Source organism: Paramisgurnus dabryanus, chromosome 2 (genome assembly GCF_030506205.2).
Source record: "Paramisgurnus dabryanus chromosome 2, PD_genome_1.1, whole genome shotgun sequence".
In the NCBI taxonomy this organism is placed as follows: Eukaryota; Metazoa; Chordata; class Actinopteri; order Cypriniformes; family Cobitidae; genus Paramisgurnus; species Paramisgurnus dabryanus.
The window spans coordinates 3,599,569-3,621,645 of record NC_133338.1 but is presented as its reverse complement, the minus strand read 5'-3'; the positions used below and the strand labels follow the sequence as shown (position 1 = coordinate 3,621,645).

Below are 22,077 nucleotides of genomic sequence, written 5' to 3'. Positions count from 1 at the left end.
TTTTAGTAAATCTTGTAAATCTTTTTATTCATACTGTAGGATCCAGTAGATTACTAGCAATTTAAATGAAAACAGCTTTTCAATCTCTTAACATTGGTTCCGTTTCAATGTTGTTTTAATCTTACTTATACACTGTAAAATTAGGATTGTGAATTTAGAATCATTTTTAGAATCAATGGTTGTGTTGTGCACTAGAACTATTCATTTTGGAGTGAAAATATTGTAGACATAAATTTGTTTTGCATTTTAGTTATTATACTTCACAGTAATATTATGTTTAATAAGAATTGGAGGAAACTTACAGTTTACTTGCAGTGTACTTTTGATTGACCCGATTGTCCTGTATATCTACAAAACTGAATTATATTACGTTATTTTTAGATTGTAACAAAAGTTTAAGATGTTTTAAGATGAAATTTTGGGAATTTATACTTTTTCATCCAAATTAAAATGTTATTTTACAAATGTTAGCATGCATTTATTGAATGTATTTGACTGTAAAAAAAATTAGTAAATATCTGTGAAACAGTAGCATTTTCCCTCAAATCAGAAAACTTATTGTATTGTTTTGTAATTTAGCCTATTTAAATTAGATCATTAACGTTGTGATTTATGTATATTTGAGTTTTAATAAGTTTTACATGTTTTCTTAGCCATTTAATTCCATTTTATCCTTTTGCTATTTTATGTGTGTATGTCTTTTATTTTGCCTCGTCTGCCTGTCATGTGAGGGGTCACATGACATGGAACTTTGTATAAAAGGAAAGAGCAGGAGCACATGGTTAGCTGTAGCTATAGCTAAAACAAGCGGTTGCTGGTGTGAGGAGTTTGTGTATTTGGGCTTACCAGTCCAGTTACATTTTATGGACTTTGGATATCACTTTCTTGGATTGTATATACACGGTGGAAACTTTGCACATTTGGACTTTTAACACGCTTGGACTTTTAGATTGTTTTAGATTTGGTTTTTGTATTCTCAGTCTTGAGTTTTTAAATAATTGTAACTCAACCTTTAAGGCTGACCATTACAACTTTATTTTTATATTGATGAATGTTTACAGAAAATAACTAACCAATCAAATGCTGTAGGGAAAACCACAATTAACTATATATTAAAAATATATAATCTCTGGTTAGTTACATGGTTAGTCAATGACTGCCAGTAAATTACTGTGGAAAAGAAATCACAGTAGTTAACTGGCAGCCATTGACAAGTAACGTACAGTACAGAAAAATCACAGTAGTTAACTGGCAGATTTTTTCTAAATTAAGTTACTTGTCAATGGCTGCCAGTTAATTACTGTGAATTTCACAATATGTTTTTACAGTGTATACTTTATTGTTACACTTTTATATTAATTTCTGTTGTCAAATAAATAAACCCATTGAAACATTTCATATGACACCAAACAAGACCAGATTCAGATTCTTTGTGCATGTAGGAGGCTGTTTACACTTGGCATTAACATGCGTTTTCATCGATCGGATCACAAGTGGACGAGAGAGACACATTACGTTTACACCTGGTATTTAAATCCGTCTCTTTTGTCCACTTTCGACCGCATCTGTCCTGAATACTGTGAGGGGGTGGTCTGTGAGACGGTGGGCGAGTCTCTCTGCTGTCATTCAAACCCGAGCGGGAGTAATTATGAGTTTATATGGACGCAAACTAATATTATGTCGGAGTCCACTGCTTGTTTAGCAAGTATACATGCTGCATAGTGTTTTGTACGTTTATATGTTGGAGCTTTCTCTGAATTTTCAGCGCAATTGATGAAATAGGATCGCGCAACTTTCACACGCTTACAAAACGAAACTACGGAGATCAGCCGCTTTAGTTGTATCAATGAAAGGCTAAAAATAGCGCTGTTCACCGTATGTTCACGCCAGAAGTCAAAAAAAGACGTAAAACTTGTGTTTAATACCTCAGATTAGATAAATGGGCGGAGAGAAGGCGGTCGCGTGTGGCTGTTCGAACGCATTCAACCACATATGCGTTCCGCAACTCCAAAGCGATCCAATCGAAAGTGGTTTCGACTACCTCTGGATGTGGTTGAAAGTGGTCGAAAGTGGACGAGCTCAAAACGTTTTGAACACCGTTTACACCTGGCATTAACGTCGTCCACTTGTGATCCGATCGACGAAAACGCATGTTAATGCCAAGTGTAAACAGCCTCTAGAATGTAGTATTCCATATACAGTTTGTCCTGAGAGAATGTGAAGAGGGGGAGATGGGGATGAAGTGATGTAGGGTGTGACCTCAAACCAAGAAGTGGCTTGTAGATGTGAATTCTAAGAGAGGGGTTTTTTAGATGTTAATTCAATCGGAATTAGAAAACAGTTCCCTGTGGATTCAGCCATTTGGTGCTGGTCTTACAAATATCTTTTGTCAGGGTTTGGTACGCCTTAAAGTTAGTGTAATAAAACCATGATTTTGCTGATATAATCAATACACCAAAAACATGATTACTACACCTTTACCACAACAAAATCATTGTCAATTTTCACAAGGGTAAAACGTTTTAAGAAACCTACATTCTTAGTGCTTGTGAATTTCCTGTCATGGCCATAAGGCCTGTATCTGTGTTTCCTGAATTTCCTGTCAAAACCGAGATGGTCACCCCTGAGTTTCTTGTGTCCTGTAAGTCAGCCAACATGGCCACTCCCAGGCTCCATAGACTCTCTGCCCTTGCCAAAATGGCGATCTCAAAGACTCTTTGCCATGTCCAAGATGGCCGTTCCTGAGTTCTCTAACCCCTCTTACCCCTCTGTCGTGTCCATAATAGGGTATTGTTACAAATACAGTATGAAATAACAATGCCCTTACAGAAAAGTCCCATGAATTTCACATGTGCAAATTCACACGTGAAATGCGTTTTTGAAACATTTTTGTGTGAATCCCATGTGAAACCCATGTAAAAAAAATGTGTTTGAGTCATGGTTTAGTCAGTAGTAAATTATTATAATATGAAAATCTAGACTACTTACCATGGGCGCGGGCCCCTGCAGCACCCCCTGGTGGCAAAGATTTAAAACTGCGATGACAATAAAATGATGGCTTATAAATATCTCTGATTTTTTGTTTCTGTTCCAAGACATTTTGTTTGTCATGCTTGGGGTGTGTGATGAAGAGAGGGATAATTTTAGTAATTTTAAAATTATTTAATTTAATTCAGTGTTTATTAGCCAATCAGATTTGTTTTGACGGCGTGATTGCGATTCAGCCCTGCGAAGAGACGGGTTGCACGGCAACATCATTAACTGGTTGCGCGCAACCGAGAGGCAGAAAGAAGAGATGTTCCATTGTGTTGTAGGCTAGTAGCTGTGTCTGTAAGTCAAAATGCCAAGGAGTTGTTGCGTGGGAAAATAGTACCAACAGAGTCAGTGCTGGGTGCCTGATGTTAACATAGATGCGACTATTACGTTACTAGTCTAACATTATCCATGTATCACAGTAACACTGCAAAAATAAAGACAGAAAAACAGATCCAACTAAAATCAAGTTTTATTTATATACAAACAATAAAGAACGCTTCAATAATTAAGGTTGTTGCAGTACCGGATCAGCTCACCAAGCGGGCTTTCTGCCTCCTGGATGCGTGCTGCGCACCCTGTAGTAAACCTGCAACCCGTCTATACGTATAAGCATAACAGACAAGCATGCACACTCACAGCCACAATGACGAATGCATTTAGGCTATCTGTATCTATCAGCTTCGCAATGTCTCAAAAGAGAATTTTGGATTTTTTCAATCACACAGCCCAACTAGGACTAGCGTTATTTCTCCAACTGACTCCTCATATCAGATAAAGGTCATCTTTTCAAAAACTATTTAAAAAAATTGCCAAAATGTTTCGCGGTGTTTAACGCACATGTAAATGTTACAGAACATTTAAAGTAACATTTAAAGTAAAAAAGATTTAATTAAATGATTAAAACGACATGAAAGGAACTAAAGTGTAAAGCCTCTATGTACAACAAGGAACATGCGCATTTAATAAGAGTGGTGGGCATTTCAAAAATGTATATAAATTATTCCCATGCATCGATTTTAATGTTAAACATCTATAAATTCTAATGAATCTATATGGAATATATTCTGACAATTTAGGATATGATGTTCGAATTTTAAAGTCGAAAAATATCTTATTTTTACACCGCCGTGCAGGAGGCATGGCAAACTGAAACAAAAAATAACACACAAATATTACACTTACGTGTAAAAATAGAATTAAATGAAACCCGTGAATTAAAAGGTCCACTAATCGCCTTAACTCGAGTGATGTCAATAAAGTTTCCATGTTAGAATTTAGAAATAGTAAAAACTTAAGCAAAGGAAAACAAAAAAGATGTATAGGCTACTGGCACGAATGAGAATGTATACATAAACTGTTTCCATGCCTTCGACTTTCCTGCAAACTTGCTCAAAGTTAATTCTCCTGTTTTTCTTTTTTTTCTTTAAACTCCATGTTGCACTTAAGCTACAGAACAGCAGACCCGTGCTTGATGGGTGCCAGAGGAGACTCCGCACATGACTCGCGTTGCATTTTGTAACTTTTACAAAGCATTTTGTAATTTGTGTAACTTTTTGGACACCTTTGTTACTTTGGCCTAAATATAGTCTATATATAATATTTCTGATTATATGGCATAGCTTTCTCCCCACCCAATGAGGCTAATAAAGTAATAATGAAAAATATGCTTAATCAACGGCCGGCTAGAGGATAGTAGCAGAAAATAACGACCCTGGCAGAGAATTCAAACTCTTCTATGTTGCAATAGGCTATATAGTTTGTATGCGCCGTCAGCTCATCTTTACTTTATGGATGGGAGGTGCGAGTGAGTTTTTAAAAGAAGACATTTATAGGTAGAGTGGTCTGCAGAATAAAAAGCTTGTGAACAACTTTAAAATGTTATAACTCCATACCAAACCCCCCCCCCCCCCCGGCTGCAGCCGCACCCCAGCACCCCCTACTGAAAATATCTTCCCGCGCCTCTGCTACTTACAGCCTGTGAGTCAGAAGCGGGTGGAGGTATCTGCCATGCAGGCAGTGTGTCCCAGGCGTAGGCTGAAAACGCAGTTGTTAGGCATGCAAAGGAATTTTAAATTTGAGCGAACGTGGATCAATTTCACTGGAGCGTGATAAAATTGTAGGTGAGTGGGGAGTGGAATTGAGCTAAGCGGTCTGGTCCGACATTCAGCGGTGAAGCGAGGTTAGCGAACACCCACGTGAGCGGGGAGTGGAATTTCTTACCCCTCAGCTCCACTCACATGCTCTGGATCGGGCACTGGTAAGGACTCTAGCTCACTTCACACTGGGACACTGTTCACTTATTTTCCTGTGATGTGGCTGCTTAAGTGTGTTGTGATAATGCACAGCTGTTTTTTTTTTCAACAACAAAATTAACATCTCTCTGACTTCATGTGTTCAAGTATTTTATGAAAAATGCTTTCATTATTTTCTTACATACCCGTGCATATATTTGGAGAAATATTATATTGAAGTTTAAGCAGATTATTGTCCCTTCATATTAAAACTGAAACAAATGTTTGTCTTTATAAAAGTTCTGTTGCATTTCATGAACTTTAAGGACCATCAGTGCTCACTGGTTTTTGCATTGCAAGTTTGTCAGATTTAATAATTTAAATTACAATTTGTCATAAAATTTAGAGTTAATTTAAATAAAAAAACCACCATTGCACTTAACATATTAACCAAACAAAATTACTTTTTATGTAATTTTTAACTCTTTATTCTGATTCTGCAAATTACAAAAGAATGTGTAATTAATTATTATTACAGATGTGTAAAGATAATTACTATTTATTATTCATATTCATAAAGCTTAGTTAAGTTTTATTTAGTATTTTATATTCTGGATGTTAATTCATTTGTTGTAATGAACAGGTGAGATGATCAGAGGAGCTGAATTTTTACCTTTATCATTAGGACATGGGTTGAAGTAAGGAAAGAGTTTCTCAGTGAAAGTTTGAGCAGTGAAAGAGTAGATATGAGACCTGGACTCTACATCATAAAAACAAACCAAACCCTCCTCATAATCCACAAACACCCCGACCTTCTGTGGTTTCACTTTCAGACACAGAGAGACAGGAGGATGAGCACAGGCTTTATATTCATTCTTATTCCTCAGCTGCACAGTCCAGAATCCATTCTGAGGCTTTGCTGTGATCGATCCCTTTTTGTTAATAGATTCTCTGACCACTCCTAAATCCCAGTTAGTTTTGTCCTTCACCTGAACCTCAAAATAAAATCTCCCTGAGGTGAATCCCTCTTTTCCCAGGACACAGACACACGGATCAAATCTCTCTGGATTATCTGGGAGTTTATGTTTAATGTCTCCAGTTCTCACTTGTTTTCTATCTTCAGACAGGATGAGATATGGATGAGCTGTATCAGGATCCAGAGTCACATCCACTGAGAGAGAGATGAGAGAATATGAATGACAATATAAAGATGTTGATGCGTTTATAATAGTAGAGATGAGTTTGTGTATGTAAAGTATTATTGTTAGTGAATGTGAGAGAAGAGTGTAGATCACACATTGTACCTGTATACTGCTGCATCTTCATCAACACTGTCAACACAAATCACAATAAAACATCAGCAAGAGTTTAGAGAAGAAACTTAAAAACATTGACAGATAACAAGAATCAGTAACTATATTTCTATAGCGGATAATATTTGGGTTTTTCCTTCAACTATCATCACTTTTATACATGGACTTAAAACACTTTTTGTCTAATTTGTTTACTCTGTATGCATTTTTTAAATAATATATTTTTTTAATTTTTCTGAAACATTTCTACAAAGCATAATGTTAAGAAATAATTGAGAGAAAAAGTTTCTTGACTTTTATTCATAACTCATTTTTTTAACAATGTCCCTCTATGCATTAAAGCATTATTTTCATAAAATAGACTTTTAAATGCTTAAAGTAAAAAAAAAATATCATATTTTAGGATTGAAGCTGGTGTCTAGGAAAAAAGCAAAACAATAAAACACTTCAATAAAAAAACCTGAGAAAACAAAGTTAATGTTATTGAAGAAACACCCATGTGTTTGATGGCAGACACTTAACAACACAAATAAACATTTATAATGAATATTCACCCACCAGTCTGAGTGAGTTTCTCATTGAGAGTCTCCTGTAGTTGAGTCAGAGCTCTAATCTGAGTCTCCACACTCACATGAGTCTTCATACTGATTTCAGACCAGTTCTTCATGTCTGGAGCTCTGTACAGGGAAGATGGGTCAATCTACAGCAGGAGAGAGAGAGATGAGAAATACATCAGCATGAGAGAAAGAGAGAGAGAGAGAGAGAGAGAGAGAGAGAGAGAGAGAGAGAGAGAGAGAGAGAGAGAGAGAGAGAGAGAGAGATTTTCAAAAAACATTTATTACATAAAATGGAACAGACTACAACACATCACCTATTCCAGAAAAGGGAGAGAGAAAAAAAATCAACCTAACAAAAAGAAAAATGCAACTCTTCTTCAACAATCTCACAGAGAGTCCCATTAATGCACCAAATTGATTCAAACAGTGAAAGATCATGCATCAATTTATAATAATGGAAATCAATCAGAATTCTGGCCTTCACAAGTCTTGAAAAAACAACTACTAGGTCACAGAAAACATTGGTCTCAATTTTTTCTTTTCTAGTGGCATAAATTGCCATTTTTGCTTGACCAAGCAAAAAATTCAACAACTGAGATTTTTGTTTACAACTTCTTAAATACTTAAAACCACAAATAAATATTTTCATTGAAAACAACACATTAAAAGACATAAAAAGCATTTCCAATGTGTCAAATAAAGGTTTTAGCCTTTCACAGTGCATGAATGCATGAAAAAGAGTTTCTTTTTGTGGACAAAAGGGAAAACCTTCATTACAATCATCATTAAACAAAGACACAAAGGCATTAACTGCAACTGCACCATGCAACAGTCTCCACTGTAAATCACCAGTTTTTTTGATCAATGGTGACTTGTATAAGACTCTCCATTCTGGTTTTTCATTACCATCAAGTTTAAGAACCTCTCTCCAAGGTGTATCACACCTATTATTTAAAAAGTTCTTATTAAGCACTTTAACACAAATCTTATACAATTCTTTCCCTGATGCAACCTCAGAGTTCACAATCTTCAAATCATCACAATTAAGTAACATACCATCACATTCTCCCATGACAGGATATACACTTAAATCAGGAAAAGGATCTTTACAATCAGGGTTTTTAGACCCTTTTGAATATTGTTCCAACAACTCTTTTTCTTCATCAGTGAGAGCTGATCTCCAACTTTCAAGTGCTTTTGTTACAATGCGGCATGATTTGAGCTTTAAATGCTCAGCAACTGTGTACACATCTTTAAAATCAAGTCCTGCTATTTGATGTAAGTGACCAATTGTTGTCACTTTGGTATTCAGTAAAGTTCTTTCAGGTACAGCAAATGATGCTTCATGTGTTAGGTCCAAACGTGAACCAAAGACCAAAGGTTCTTGGAGTAACCAAAATAGAGAGGGAGCACTGTTGTCCTTGTTAGTCTTAAATAAAGACCAGACTTTGAATAAGTTGCGATAAAAAACTGGAGAGTCACAAAGTCTTAGTCTATGAGAGTCCAGCCAAAACAAAGCTTTGTCCAAGCCTAGGCCTTCAATGTTCCGAAGAATTGCACAAGCAACGCCCATCCAACTTGACTCTGTGGAACACATTAAAAGTCTTTGCACATACTGTAGACGAAAGGCAGCCGTTCTGCTCTGCAAGTGTACTAGACCAAGTCCCCCTTCCTCTTTTGACAGGTACAACACACTTTTCGGCACCCAGTGCAATTTGTCCCAAAAAAAGTCAATTAAAATTGACTGGATTTTTGTCAAAATGACAACTGGGGGGTCTATACAAGCCAAACGGTGCCAAAGGGCAGATGCAACAAGATTATTAATAATCAAAATACGTCCCTTATAGGACATTTTAGGAAGTAAAAACCTCCACTTGTCCAGTCGCCCTTTTACTTTTTCAACAGTGTCTTCAAAATTCATTTTCACAACATCATCACTCCCCAAAAAAACTCCAAGATATTTAAAACCATCTCTGGTCCACTTTAAGCCTTCGTGAAGCTTTGGTTCACCTCTTAGCCATTTACCAACTAATATGGCTTCACTTTTTTTCCAGTTCACTTTAGCGGATGAAAGAAAATTAAAATCATTTAAGGTCTTTGACAACACATTTACATCATTAGATCCACTGATTATGACAACAACATCGTCAGCATAAGCTGATAACTTAAAATTTTGGGTACAATTTGGTATACACAGTCCACACACAACAGTTCTTAATTTATTTAACAGAGGTTCTATAGCCAAAGTATATAATATTCCTGATAGTGCACAGCCTTGTCTGACACCTCTATACACTCCAAAAGGAGAGCACAAGTCACCATTGATCTTTAAAACACTCTCAACGCCACAATATAAAACTTTATCCATTGAAATAAAACCTGAACTAAAACCAAATGCTTCTAAGACGCTCCATAAGTACATGTGCTCAACCCTATCAAAGGCTTTTTCCTGGTCAATTGATATCAGCCCAAAATCTAAATTAAACAGTTTTCCACAGTCTAAAATATCTCTAACGAAAGAGACATTGTCAAAAATTTTCCTGCCCGGAACACAGTATGATTGATCTGGGTGGATAATATATTCAAGAGCTTTACCTAATCTAACCGCTAAAGTTTTAGAAAGTATTTTGTAATCATTACATAATAAACTTATCGGTCTCCAGTTAGAAATTTCATTTAAATCTCCTTTTTTGGGGAGTAAGGTAATAATCGCTCTACGGCAACTCTGTGGCAAACGCCCCTCTTTTAAACTCTCATTAAAAACTGTAAGTAATTCTGGGCCAACCTCTGGCCAAAAAGATGTATAAAATTCAATTGTGATACCATCTATACCAGGTGTTTTACCACTTTCCATTTTACTAAGGGCATCTTTAAGTTCACTTAAATTTAGTGCTTTACTTAAATCCTTATCAAGATCTTTAGTTATATGTGGTAAGTTCTGAAAAAAACCCAAATTATCATCTTTTACTTCTGAAATTTCATTCTTATATAAATCCTTATAAAACTGTACTGCTCTTGTTCTAATATCAAAAGCATCAGTTAATAAAACTCCTGTGGTAGACCGCAAGCCATGAATAAATTTTTTCTGACCGTTCTTTTTTTCCAAATTGAAAAAAAACTTTGAAGGAGCGTCCATTAGTTCAGCACTTTGAAATCTAGATCTAATTAAAGCACCTTGTGTTGATAATCCTAACATTTCACCCAATAATTTTTTCTTTTCTTTAACTTGTTCCATAAAATTAACATCTTCTGATAATTCAACACGTTCTTGTAACTTCATTAAATCTTCTTCTAATACACTCATTGACCCTTTAATATCTCTTGTAGCGTTGAGGGTGTATTGTTGACACAGCTGTTTAATCTGCAACTTTACAAAATCCCACCACTGCTGTAATGTCGAAAAAGAAGATTTCATAGCTTTAGCATTTAAAAAAAACTCTTTAAAAGCTTCTCTAAAAAGAGAGTCACATAGCAGGCTATTATTAAAATGCCAATAGGCGCTTTTTGATTTGACACAGTTTTTTGCCATAACACATTTTACCAAAGTATGGTCAGAAAAACATACAGGAAATATTAAACATTCTCTAAACATACTCGATTGATGTTTAAAACCATAAAATCTGTCAAGCCTTGCCAAAGACACCTGCCCATCATGAACATGGGCCCATGTATATTGTCTCTGTGTGTCATGAAAATTCCTCCAAACATCAAAAATACTGTGAGACTTAATCAGTTGAGTTAACCTCTTTCTTGATTGCATGTGTGGTTCAACATGATTTCTATCCAAAGCACTTTCCGTGCAATTGAAATCTCCTCCCAATATTAAAAAATCATCAGTATTACAATCCTTTAAAACATTGTCCAGTGTATTCAAAAAAGCATTCTTTCCAATGCCACAGTTGGGGTATACACACAAACAAAAACAAAAGAGCAATTTTCAAATAAAGCTTTAACTTTCAACACCCTTCCTTTAATTACTTCTTCAACATTATAAGAGTGTGGAATAAAACTCTTTGAAAATAACACCGCAACTCCACCACTTAAAGAGGTATAAGGGCTTTGATTGTTTCAGCTCTCTCTGTAATTATTCCATTCTTAACAACGTTTGTATTCTCTAAGCTCTCAGAACTGTCATGTGCATTTTCCAAAACAGCAACTGGCGCTATACTCGGACCAGGCATTTCAGCGTCACGTTCATTAACAACATTCTGTACTTCAGTCACATTATCAGAAACAACATCATTCACTTTTCTCGGATAGGCACGGATAAGATGTCCATTTTCGCCACACCCAAAACACTTCATTGTGTTTGTTGAGGCGTATATGACATAATTAAAACCTTCATGACGAAAGTTGAGAGTCAACTCAAGTTCATCAATATTATCTTTCAAAACCATATACACATATCGCCTGAAAGACACAACATGTTTCAAAATAGAAGACTTGCTTCCAATTGGAATCATCTTTATTGGTGATATCAGTCTTCCGTATCTGGCGAGCATTTCGGCCAAAGTGTCATTTCTAATAAACGGCGGCACATTTGATAGCGTGACTTTCTTTGAAGGTGTAGAAAGGGGAAGCACTGATGTAAAAATACCACCAATCTCAATACCACTCTCAACTACCACATTTGCCAAATCAATCGTCTTCAGAAAAATGACAATAGCACTATTCATCCGTGATGCTGATAATACATTCTCATGTCCAACTAAAGCAGCCACCGCTAAAACACACTCTTCTACATTAGCGGTAGTATCAATTTTCACTCCATGACGTCTCGTTAAATACTCCAAACTCTCCGCACCTGGAGCAGCCATGCTCCCAGTGCACAGACTGGGAGCGAAAAAACTCCCTTAAACAATCACCTCTTACTACTATCTTTACCACAAAAACACAGTTTAAACGCTAACACTACTAAAAGAGAGATAAAGATAGAAAAAGTTTTCAAACACTCACGCTGCGATCAAACGCTCCCCATGCACGCTCCACGCTCACGCTCACTCAACGCATGCGCACAGAGAGAGAGAGAGAGAGAGAGAGAGAGAGAGAGAGAGAGAGAGAGAGAGAGACACTGACCTGTATGAGATGAAGATGATCTTCACTGTGTGTGATCTCCTCCAGCTCACTGTCTCTCCACTTCAGCTCAGTGATCTCCTGCTCCAGATCTTTAATGAGATCTTCATCCTGTTTCTCTTCTGCTTTCTGTTCCTCCTCCATCATCTCCAGCAGCTCAGTCTGACATCTCTCAATGGATCTGATCAGATCACTGAAGACCTCAACACTCGCTGCTTTCTCCTGCTCTCTGCTTCTCTGAGAAATCAGTTTTTCATTACAATTCATCACCTTTATTTATAAGACAAATCAAAACATTATCATCCATCAAATATTTCACATCTTCAACTCACTTTTCTGAGTTCTGCTGAGTGTTTGATGTCTTGAATCTTCTTGATTCTCTTCTGGATCATCTGCTGAATGTCTGTCTGTGTCTTCATCAGTTGAGTCTATAGACAGACACATTTGATCATCTTCTGACAAAAGATCATGTTGTTTGAATATGTATAACAGATGAATAAAGCATGTATTAATGTTGTTATGAACTCGTACCTTCTTCTCTTTACTCTCCTCCTCTAGAGGAACAGTGTTGTGATTCTTGTGATCTCCATCAGTACAAAACACACAAACACATGTCTGATTATCTCTACAGAAGAGCTCCAGAGGTCTCTCATGTTTCTCACATATATATTCCTTTATATTCTTTACAGGATCTATCAGTTTGTGTTTCTTTAAAGTCATTTTCTCATGAAGGTCCAGGTGAGTTTTACAGTAAGATGTCTGACACATCAGGCAGGACTTCAGGGCTTTCAGTTTTCTTTCATCACAGATGTCACAGAGGACTTCAGATCTTCTCAGACTGAACTTTTCTTTAAAGATCAGCGTGACCTCTCTAAGTGTTGTGTTGATCTTGAGCTCTGGTCTTTTACTGAATGTTTCTTTACAGTATGGACAGCTGTAGATCTGACTGTTGTCCCAGTACTGTTTCAGACAGATCCTGCAGAAGTTGTGTCCACATGGAGTGCTGACTGGATCACTTAACACATCCAGACAAATACAACACTGAAGCTCTTCAGTCAGAGAAACACTGGAGGATGACAGAGCTGAAAAACACAGAGAGAAATCATCAACATTTATCACTTACACACTATTTACCGTTTGTCTTAAATTAATGGAATGATTTCATATAATAAATAATGTGCTTTGGGTTGTTTGCTTACATGGAGGTGGACTCTTACTCCTTCTTCTGGTCCGTCTTGGTTTTGGTGATGTTTGTGAAGATTCTGCCATTGTCCGTCTTCTCTTTAAATCTTTTGGGGAAACAAACACAACTCACAACATCACATTTGACACAGCCCAGTATCACGAAATTACGTACCTATAGTCACATACATTTTTTATTATTTTTCATGATACTGTCACGAATTTCCATGTTTTTACGTGACCTTATCACGCATTTCTGTTTACGTGTCATTGTCACGAACTTGTTACTCAGCTGTTTTGTCCCATTTTCTTACCATCTTTGCTTCGGTTTAGGGTTAGATTTACATAAAATGACATTCATACCCAAACCCAACACTTACTCTAACACCAGGCGACAATGGTTTAAAAATATAAAAATATAAAAAATAAATAAGAAAAAAATATATATAAACCAATACTTAACGTGACATCCTTTGACTTAGAATAACAAATAACAAAGTCTACATTGATTAACAATCTCTTAACATTTTAGTGTAGATCAACTAGTAACTCATGCATTAACCAGACTTTGTCTAATGTTTTCTAGTTAAACATAAACCCTACTGAACCAGAACACTAACATTAGAAACTTTTTCAGAGAAATTTCTCATATATTTCCATTATGTTACCTGTGATCGAGTATCAGATGTGTTCATGTACGACTTTAAAAGTCTCAAATATCTTCTTTCTTGAATAGATGAAGAGTTTAAAAACTTGCAGCTTGTAGATTGTCAGTTTAGTTTCATTTTTACTCACAGCTGTTACTTACTGATAATGTCATAGCCCCTCCCACATTTTCTCTTACATATGAAGCTGATATAGTAAATGTGGATCTGTATGAGGTGTGTTTGATGTGTAGAGTTTATATACAGATTTAATTTAGATGATACAAAATGTTAACATATTTCTAACTTACACACATAGACATACTCACCTGCCACTTTTTGGGTACATTTACTAGTACCGGGTTGGACCAGCCCCTCACGTTCAATGTCACTTAAATTTCTCCATTATGATGCTCAGTTTACACTTTAGTAAGTCGTCTTTACCACGTCTACCAAAATGCATTGAGTTGCTTTTAGCCTTGTTTGTTTGTTATGATTGTTTATCAGTTGTTTCTTTACTAATCGGTTAAGGAGTTAAATATGCGTGATTCACCGCATGATCATTTGTGGAACGTGAGTAAGGACAAGTAAACAGCTGTTGCCGAATTGTTTTGTGTTACATGTTATTTATCAGGATCCATTTTAATCAGCAACCGGCAGGCACGTGCACACATATACATCAAAGGGTCCTTGAGCACCTGCCCCTTTTCTTCCTCGAGAGAAAGTGCCCTTTTTACTATTTGTGCACAGCTTCCTTGTGAAATAAATATATCTGATGAATAAGTAATAAATGAATAATAAATCATAATTCATGATGATGTACCCATCTTAGTTAATGTCTTAATTAATTAGTTGTTCTTCCGTGAAGTCATGAATAAAATACTTCGAACTTGTGTTACTAATGATTAGTCCATGCATGTATGTATGCATTAATTCATGATAATTTATGTACCCTTACTATAAATTGTTACCAATTTTGAGATATTTGTCAAGTTCTGATGCCCCTCCTTAACCCCCCCCCCCCTCCATGCAATACATGCTCATGTAATACATCAAATATTTGTCTAATTACTTCATCACAATCGCCACACCGATATGCAAATTAGGCATTTACTATTTAAAATGTGCTAACATGAACACATTTGACAACACACTGCAAATGAATAGGAAAAACAAAATAACTAAAGCATATCACCACAGTTAATGATGTGCATCAATAGTCTTTACTCTGAAATGTTTAAAAATGCAGATTAGCATGTTTTGGTTACTTTAGAAGACATCTACAGATACAAAAAGATGAAGGGTAATGGGCTTAACACAAACACAGTCTAATTGTGCATTTTGGCAGCTTTCTTTTTATTATAGTAAAAAAGCATGGAAGCCAAATAAACTCAAAACTGACCACCTCATGAAACAGCCCCTGCCTCCCAAAATGTCTGTGCATGTACCTGGCAACTGGCCAAGTCTGATTGAATGATTGAAGACAAATTGTACATTTATTTGGACTATGCACACTTTAAAGCATAACACTGATTTAGCAGGTAAACAGGACAGTAGTTAAGAAGAAAATATTTCATCTGTTCTGTGTGTATGAAGGGAAGTTCAGTGTAAAACACAGCCTCATTTCTTCTTTTACATCACAAGTAACACTGACAGCAGAAGAGACTTCATTTACTGAGGATGAAGAGAAAATACTTACAGCATTCCCTTCATCTCCTTGCAACCTAAAGATATCAGCACCATCTAGAAATAAAGAGAAAGTGCATAATGGACTAAGTCTTCTCAGTGCATTGTGGGATTGAAGGTGTTATATCAGAGGTTTATCGATCTTTCAGACAGTGATGCACATCTAACTGAATCAGACAATCAGTAAATCTATCAGTACATGAAAACTCTCTTGACATACAGATGAAAGCAGCATCTTACAACCCAAAGGCTTTTGTTGATTCAATATAAACTCTTTAACATAATAAAGTTAATACCCACAGCCTTAAACAGCTCATAAAGATCATGTCCCACACCTGCAGTTTTGTGCCTACTTCACTTTGCATTTTTTTTTTTCGAAAATCTGAACACCTCAGTGTGCTGTTTTACAAAACCCACACCAATGTGGACTTGAGGCTCAGATTGACTTTTATTAAAAGAAAAACAATAACATGTATACATCAACACTTCAAGTCTTCATCACAGTGTTAAAGAAGAACATTTCTTCCATGACTGTAAAGTACAGTAAATGTACAGCAGGACATTACTTGTTTTTATTACATAAACGTACAATATCATGATGCACCAGACAAGAGAGTCCTCTGTGTGTAAACACGTTCACATCTCACAAACATTTACTTGTAAACCATCATGTTATAAGCATACAGTATATATTCACATACACTCCAGTATACACTCCAGTGGGTGGGTGTATGTTCCACTTGTTTTATCCTCCACAAAGCAAATATAAAAGTAGGAGCAAACCAAAAATACTGTACGAGCAAAAGTTATACTGATCTTGATTTCTGAAAATTATAAAACCTACATTGAAATGTTCAGCTATCATAGCACATCTGACCACATGACTCAGTCAACATTGAACTTGTTTATTTAGCTGTAGTTTCATTCAGTATTTTATATTATGGATATAAATTCATTTGTTGTAATGAACAGGTGAGATGATCAGAGGGGCTGAATTTTTACCTTTATCATTAGGACATGGGCTGAATAAAGGAAAGAGTTTCTCAGTGAAAGTTTGAGCAGTGAAAGAGTAAATGCAAGACCTGGACTTTACATCATAAAAACAAACCAAACCCTCCTCATAATCCACAAACACCCCGACCTTCTGTGGTTTCACTTTCAGACACAGAGAGACATCAGGATCAGCACAGGCTTTATAATACTTCTCATTCCACAGAGCCACCGTCCAGAATCCGTTCAGAGGAGACATTCTTATCGATCTCTTTCTGTCATTAGATTCTCTGGCAACTCCTAAAACCCAGTTAGTTTTGTCCTTCACCTGAACCTCAAAATAAAATCTCCCTGAGGTGAATCCCTCTTTTCCCAGGACATTGACACAATGATCAAATCTCTCTGGATTATCTGGGAGTTTATGTTTAATGTCTCCATGTTTCACTTGTTTTCTATCTTCAGACAGGATGAGATTTGGATGAGCTGTATCAGGATCCAGAGTCACATCCACTGAGAGAGAGATGAGAGAATATAAATGACAATATAAAGATGTCGATGTGTTTATAATAGTAGAGATGAGTTTGTGTATGTAAAGTATTATTGTTAGTATAGATCAATGTAGATCACTCATTGTACCTGCATACTGCTGCTTCTCAATAAACTCTGTCAAGACAAATCAGAATAAAACATCAGTTTAGATAAGAAACTTAAAACCATTGAACATAATCAACATTTCTACACAGCATAATGTTGAGAATTAGTTGAGAGAAAAATTCTAAGAGGACTCTTATTCTTAACTCATTCTTAACCCGTGTCTGACGTTGGATTCTGGAGCAAGCGGGACACCTTGCCAGCCCCGGAGTTAACTGATGCTGCCTTGGAGGACATGGGCTGACACTGGGGCCCGACAGAACCACTAAGAGGTTCTCCCCACACCCCTCATAACCTGACAATCAGGTCATGTTATTATTTAAGGGAATAGAGCTACCTCGTGGAGGTATCTCTAGCTTGGGAGATGGTATCAGTCTGACGTTGGATTCTGGAGCAAGCGGGACACCTTGCCAGCCACCCGGAGTTAACTGATGCTGCCTTGGAGGACACAGGCCGAAACTGGGGCCCGACAGGACCACTAAGAGGTTCTCCCCACACCCCTCATAACCTGACAATCAGGTCATGTTATTATTTAAGGGCGTAGAGCTGCCTCGTGGAGGTATCTCTAGCTTGGGAGATGGTATCAGCCCAGCTGGAGAAAGTCCAGCAAAACTTTCTTCATCCCTTCCAGGAGCTAGACATGGAGGTTCCAAACATCTGGTCTTGGCTGCCAAACCATGCCTTAATCTTAAGAAAGAAGGTCCTTCCTCAGAGGAATCGAATAGGGAGGAGACGTCACTAGGAACGAGAGCTCCAAGAACCACGTCTGAATGGGCCAATAAGGTGCACATAAGAGGACTTAGTGTCCTTTTTTTCTGACCTTGCTCAAAATCTAAGCAATGAGGCTTACTGGGGGGAAGGCATACTTCCTCAGAATCTGTGACCAGCTTTGTGCTGAGGCATCCGTGCTGAGAAAACACTCAGTTAGGGAGTACCATAGCAGGCAATAGTTTTGTCAGAGGAGCTGAAACTGGTCTACTTGGGCCTCGCTGAACATCTTCCAGATGCACTGAACTACGCAGAGGTGGAGTCTCCACTCTCTGCATGTTGTAACCTGCCATCAGAGTCTTTTGGCTGCACGATTGAGGTCGCCTGGAATGTGAGTGGCGCGAAGAGACCTGAGTCTCAGCAATCTACACAGGAGGAGGCACCGGGTGAGTTGTGATATTCGCCGTGAGCTAATGCCACCCTGAAGATGCTACCATGGTGGTGCTGTTCATTCAGACCAGAACATGTTTGTCTCAGCCCTAGCAGGACAGCCAAAAACTCCAAGCAGTTGATATGCCATTGCAGGCGGGGACCTGTCCAACGACCCGACACTGCATGCCCGTTGCATACTGCACCCCAGCCCAGTTTCAAGGCATCCATCATTACCAAGATATACTTGAAAACCTGTTCCATCTGGCTCTCTGGATCTAAGGAACGAAGGGTCTGACCACGGGCTAAAAGTGTGGCGACACCCTAATGACGGTGTGCCAAGCATACCTAGGGACACGTGAGTAGAGCCAGTGTTGAAGCGGTCTCATTTGCATTAAACGGAGGGGAACTGCCACTGCCAAGGATGCTATGTACCTCAGGAGCTTCTGAAAGAGCTTGAGTGGGACTACTGCATCTGAATGCTTTGAGCCAAGTCAACGTTGACTAAAGGCGCTTGTTCATAAGTCCAGATTTCATTGAACCCGAGTCTCATTCCATGCTGATAAAAGAGATGCTCTGCACAGGGGAGAGCTTGCTTTTTATCAGTTGACTCGAAGACCCAATTGGTCTAGGTGCTGAAGCACAAGGGCCCTGTGCATGCAAACTAACTCCTGCGTGTGGGCTAGGATGAGTCATCTAGGTAGTTGAGAATGCGAATGCCCTGTTCCCTCGGGAAGACAGGGATGCCTTCACGACCTTGATGAAGATGCGGGGGGCAGGGACAGACAGAAATAGAGGACCTCGTACTGATAAGCTCTCACCAAGAAGGCAAACCATAGAAAGGGCATGTGATGAGGGAGAATTGACAAATGAAAGTACAAGTCCTTCAGGTCGATGGGCACGAACCAGTCCTGATGGCGAACAGCCTCTGGGCTTTGCATACAAGTCAGAATAGATTGGGTTTCAAGAGCAAACCTCTAGTGTTGTCATCGACACAACGCTGAGTAAACGACTGAAAGGGAATTAATATTCACCTACCAGTCTGAATTAATTTCTCATTGAGAGTCTCCTGTAGTTGATTCAGAGCTCTCCTCAGAGACTCCACACTCACATGAGTCTTCATACTGATCTCAGACCAGTTCTTTATGTCTGGAGGTATGTTCAGGGATGATGAGTAATTCTACAGCAGGAGAAAGAGAGAAAAGAAATACATCAGTATGAGAGAGAGAGAGAGAGAGAGAGAGAGAGAGAGAGAGCGAGAGAGAGAGACATTGACCTGTATAATACGAAGATGATCTTCACTGTGTGTGATCTTCTCCAGAAGTCCACTGTCTCTCCACTCCAGCTTAGCGATTTCCTGCTCCAGATCTTTAATGAGATCTTCATCCTGTTTCTCTGCTGCTTTCTGTTCCTCCTCCATCATCTCCTGCAGCTCAGTCTGACATCTCTCAATGGATCTGATCAGATCACTGAAGACCTCAACACTCGCTGCTTTCTCCTGCTCTCTGCTTCTCTGAGAAATCAGTTTTTCATTACAATTCATCATCTTTATTTATAAGACAAATCAAAACATTATCATCCATCAAATATTTCACATCTTCAACTCACTTTTCTTAGTTCTGCTGAGTGTTTGATGTCTTGAATCTTCTTGATTCTCTTCTGGATCATCTGCTGAATGTCTGGCTGTGTCTTCATCAGTTGAGTCTATAGACAGACAGCAACACACAGACACATTTGATCATCTTCTGACAAAAAACCTTGTATGTATTAATGTTGGTATGAACTCATACCTTCTTCTCTTTACTCTCCTCCTCTAGAGGAACAGTGTTGTGATTCTTGTGATCTACATCAGTACAAAACACACAAACACATGTCTGATCATCTCTACAGAAGAGCTCCAGAGGTCTCTCATGTTTCTCACATATATATTCCTTTATATTCTCCACAGGAACCATCAGTTTGTGTTTCTTTAAGTTCATGACTCTCTGGTGAGGCTCCAGGTGAGTTTCACAGTAAGATGTCTGACACATCAGGCAGGACTTCAGGGCTTTCAGTTTTCTTTCATCACAGATGTCACAGAGGACTTCAGATCTTCTCAGACTGAACTTTTCTTTAAAGATCAGTGTGAGCAGCCTAAGTGTTGTGTTGATCTTGAGCTCTGGTCTTTTACTGAATGTTTCTTTACAGTATGGACAGCTGTAGATCTGACTGTTGTCCCAGCACTGTTTCAGACAGATGCTGCAGAAGTTGTGTCCACATGGAGTGGTGACTGGATCACTGAACACATCCAGACACACACAACACTGAAGCTCTTCATTCAGACAAACAGAGAAAGAAATCATCAACATTTATCACTGACAGTTTATATATTAATTCATTTTTAATTTTTGACTTACTTGGAGGTATCTCTATACTCTTTCTTACGGTCCATTTTGGTTTTGGTGATGTTGCTTGAGATTCTTCCATTGTTTGTCTTCTCTTTAAATCTTTTAATGAAACAATCACAACATCACATCAGATACCCAGTTTAATCACTTTTTTTATTCTGTCTACAGTTCACAAACTGTACTTCCTGTTTTATACCTCTTAAATTTGTGTGACTTAATGACAACACTAAACTTAGAATTAGAATATAACAAATACAAAGTCTACATTTATTAAAGTTCTCTTAACATTTCAGTGTAGATTAAACTAGTTAAACTCATGCATTAACCAGACTTTGTCTGTTCTAGTTAGACATAAACCCTACTGAATCAGAACACTAACATTAGAAACTTGTTCAGAGAAATGTCTCATATATTTCCATCATGTTACCTGTGAATGAGAATCAGATGTGTTCCTGTACGGCTTTAGAAGTCTCAAATATTTTCTTTCTTGACGTTGAAGAGTCTAAAATCTTGCAGCTTGTAGATTGTCAGTTTAGTTTCATTTTCACTCAAAGCTGTCACTCACTGATGATGCCATAGCCCCTCCCACATTTCCTCTTACTTATGGAGCTGATGTAAATGTGGATCTGTGAGATGTGTTTGGTGTGTGTAAAGTTTATATACAGACTCAATGATTATTTAAAATGTCAATATATTTATAATACATATAGGGGTGGTTTCCCCGACATGGATTAGACTAGTCCTAGACTAAAATAAATGAGAGCTGTTCAAATTGAAAACAACTTGGACTGACACATCTTAAAATACTTCAGTGCCCTTTGTTTTGCCTCATGTAATGGTTTTACTTAAATGCACACAAGTAATGGTTTTAGTAAGGCATGTTTTTTTAAAACTAGTTATATTTCCTAATTAAACTAAGGCCAAGTCCTGGTTTAAGCTAATCCCTGTCAGGGAAACTGTCCACTGTGATCCTCTATGTTTAAAATGTAAAAAAAGATCACATAAAGTGAAAACACAATCTGTTTAACTAAACAAGTTAAGAATGTTCAAAGAATTATAATACAGCCATCTTTTACTGCCTTTATAAAAATCATCTGTGACTAATATATATATATATATATATATATATATATATATATATATATATATATATATATATATATATATATATATATATATATATATGAGAT

At 37.4% G+C, this 22,077-nt stretch overlaps 2 protein-coding genes across 2 annotated transcripts; both read right to left on the bottom strand.

Moving 5' to 3' along the window:
• Window positions 1-5,862: 5,862 nt before the first annotated feature.
• Window positions 5,863-14,165, bottom strand: LOC135783465 (E3 ubiquitin-protein ligase TRIM39-like). The gene is made up of 8 exons (XM_065294198.2): window positions 14,061-14,165; window positions 13,410-13,499; window positions 12,742-13,292; window positions 12,543-12,638; window positions 12,214-12,447; window positions 7,139-7,280; window positions 6,572-6,598; window positions 5,863-6,438 (listed from the first exon to the last, which is right to left on the bottom strand). Exons 2-8 carry the CDS (start codon window positions 13,477-13,479, stop codon window positions 5,891-5,893), a joined length of 1,668 nt encoding a protein of 555 aa, XP_065150270.1. The 5' UTR covers window positions 13,480-13,499; window positions 14,061-14,165; the 3' UTR covers window positions 5,863-5,890.
• A 1,986-nt stretch (window positions 14,166-16,151) lies between these two features.
• On the bottom strand, window positions 16,152-21,676 carry LOC135731509 (E3 ubiquitin-protein ligase TRIM39-like). Its single transcript, XM_065249524.2, has 8 exons — window positions 21,315-21,676; window positions 20,897-20,986; window positions 20,291-20,811; window positions 20,109-20,204; window positions 19,777-20,013; window positions 19,539-19,680; window positions 17,349-17,375; window positions 16,152-17,222 (listed from the first exon to the last, which is right to left on the bottom strand). Exons 2-8 carry the CDS (start codon window positions 20,964-20,966, stop codon window positions 16,675-16,677), a joined length of 1,641 nt encoding a protein of 546 aa, XP_065105596.2. The 5' UTR covers window positions 20,967-20,986; window positions 21,315-21,676; the 3' UTR covers window positions 16,152-16,674.
• Window positions 21,677-22,077: the final 401 nt, after the last annotated feature.

Excerpts from the sequence above, each read along its gene's own strand:
- LOC135731509 (XM_065249524.2), bottom strand. The coding sequence starts at position 20,966 with ATGGAAGAATCTCAAGCAACATCACCAAAACCAAAATGGACCGTAAGA. Across the intron at positions 20,205-20,290 it reads AGGAGAGTAAAGAGAAGAAG|ACTCAACTGATGAAGACACA; the intron begins GTATGAGTTCAT and ends GTCTGTCTATAG. Across the intron at positions 17,223-17,348 it reads TGAGAAGCAGCAGTATGCAG|TGGATGTGACTCTGGATCCT; the intron begins GTACAATGAGTG and ends TCTCTCTCTCAG.
- LOC135783465 (XM_065294198.2), bottom strand. The coding sequence starts at position 13,479 with ATGGCAGAATCTTCACAAACATCACCAAAACCAAGACGGACCAGAAGA. Across the intron at positions 13,293-13,409 it reads GAGTAAGAGTCCACCTCCAT|CTCTGTCATCCTCCAGTGTT; the intron begins GTAAGCAAACAA and ends TGTGTTTTTCAG. Across the intron at positions 6,439-6,571 it reads GAAGATGCAGCAGTATACAG|TGGATGTGACTCTGGATCCT; the intron begins GTACAATGTGTG and ends TCTCTCTCTCAG.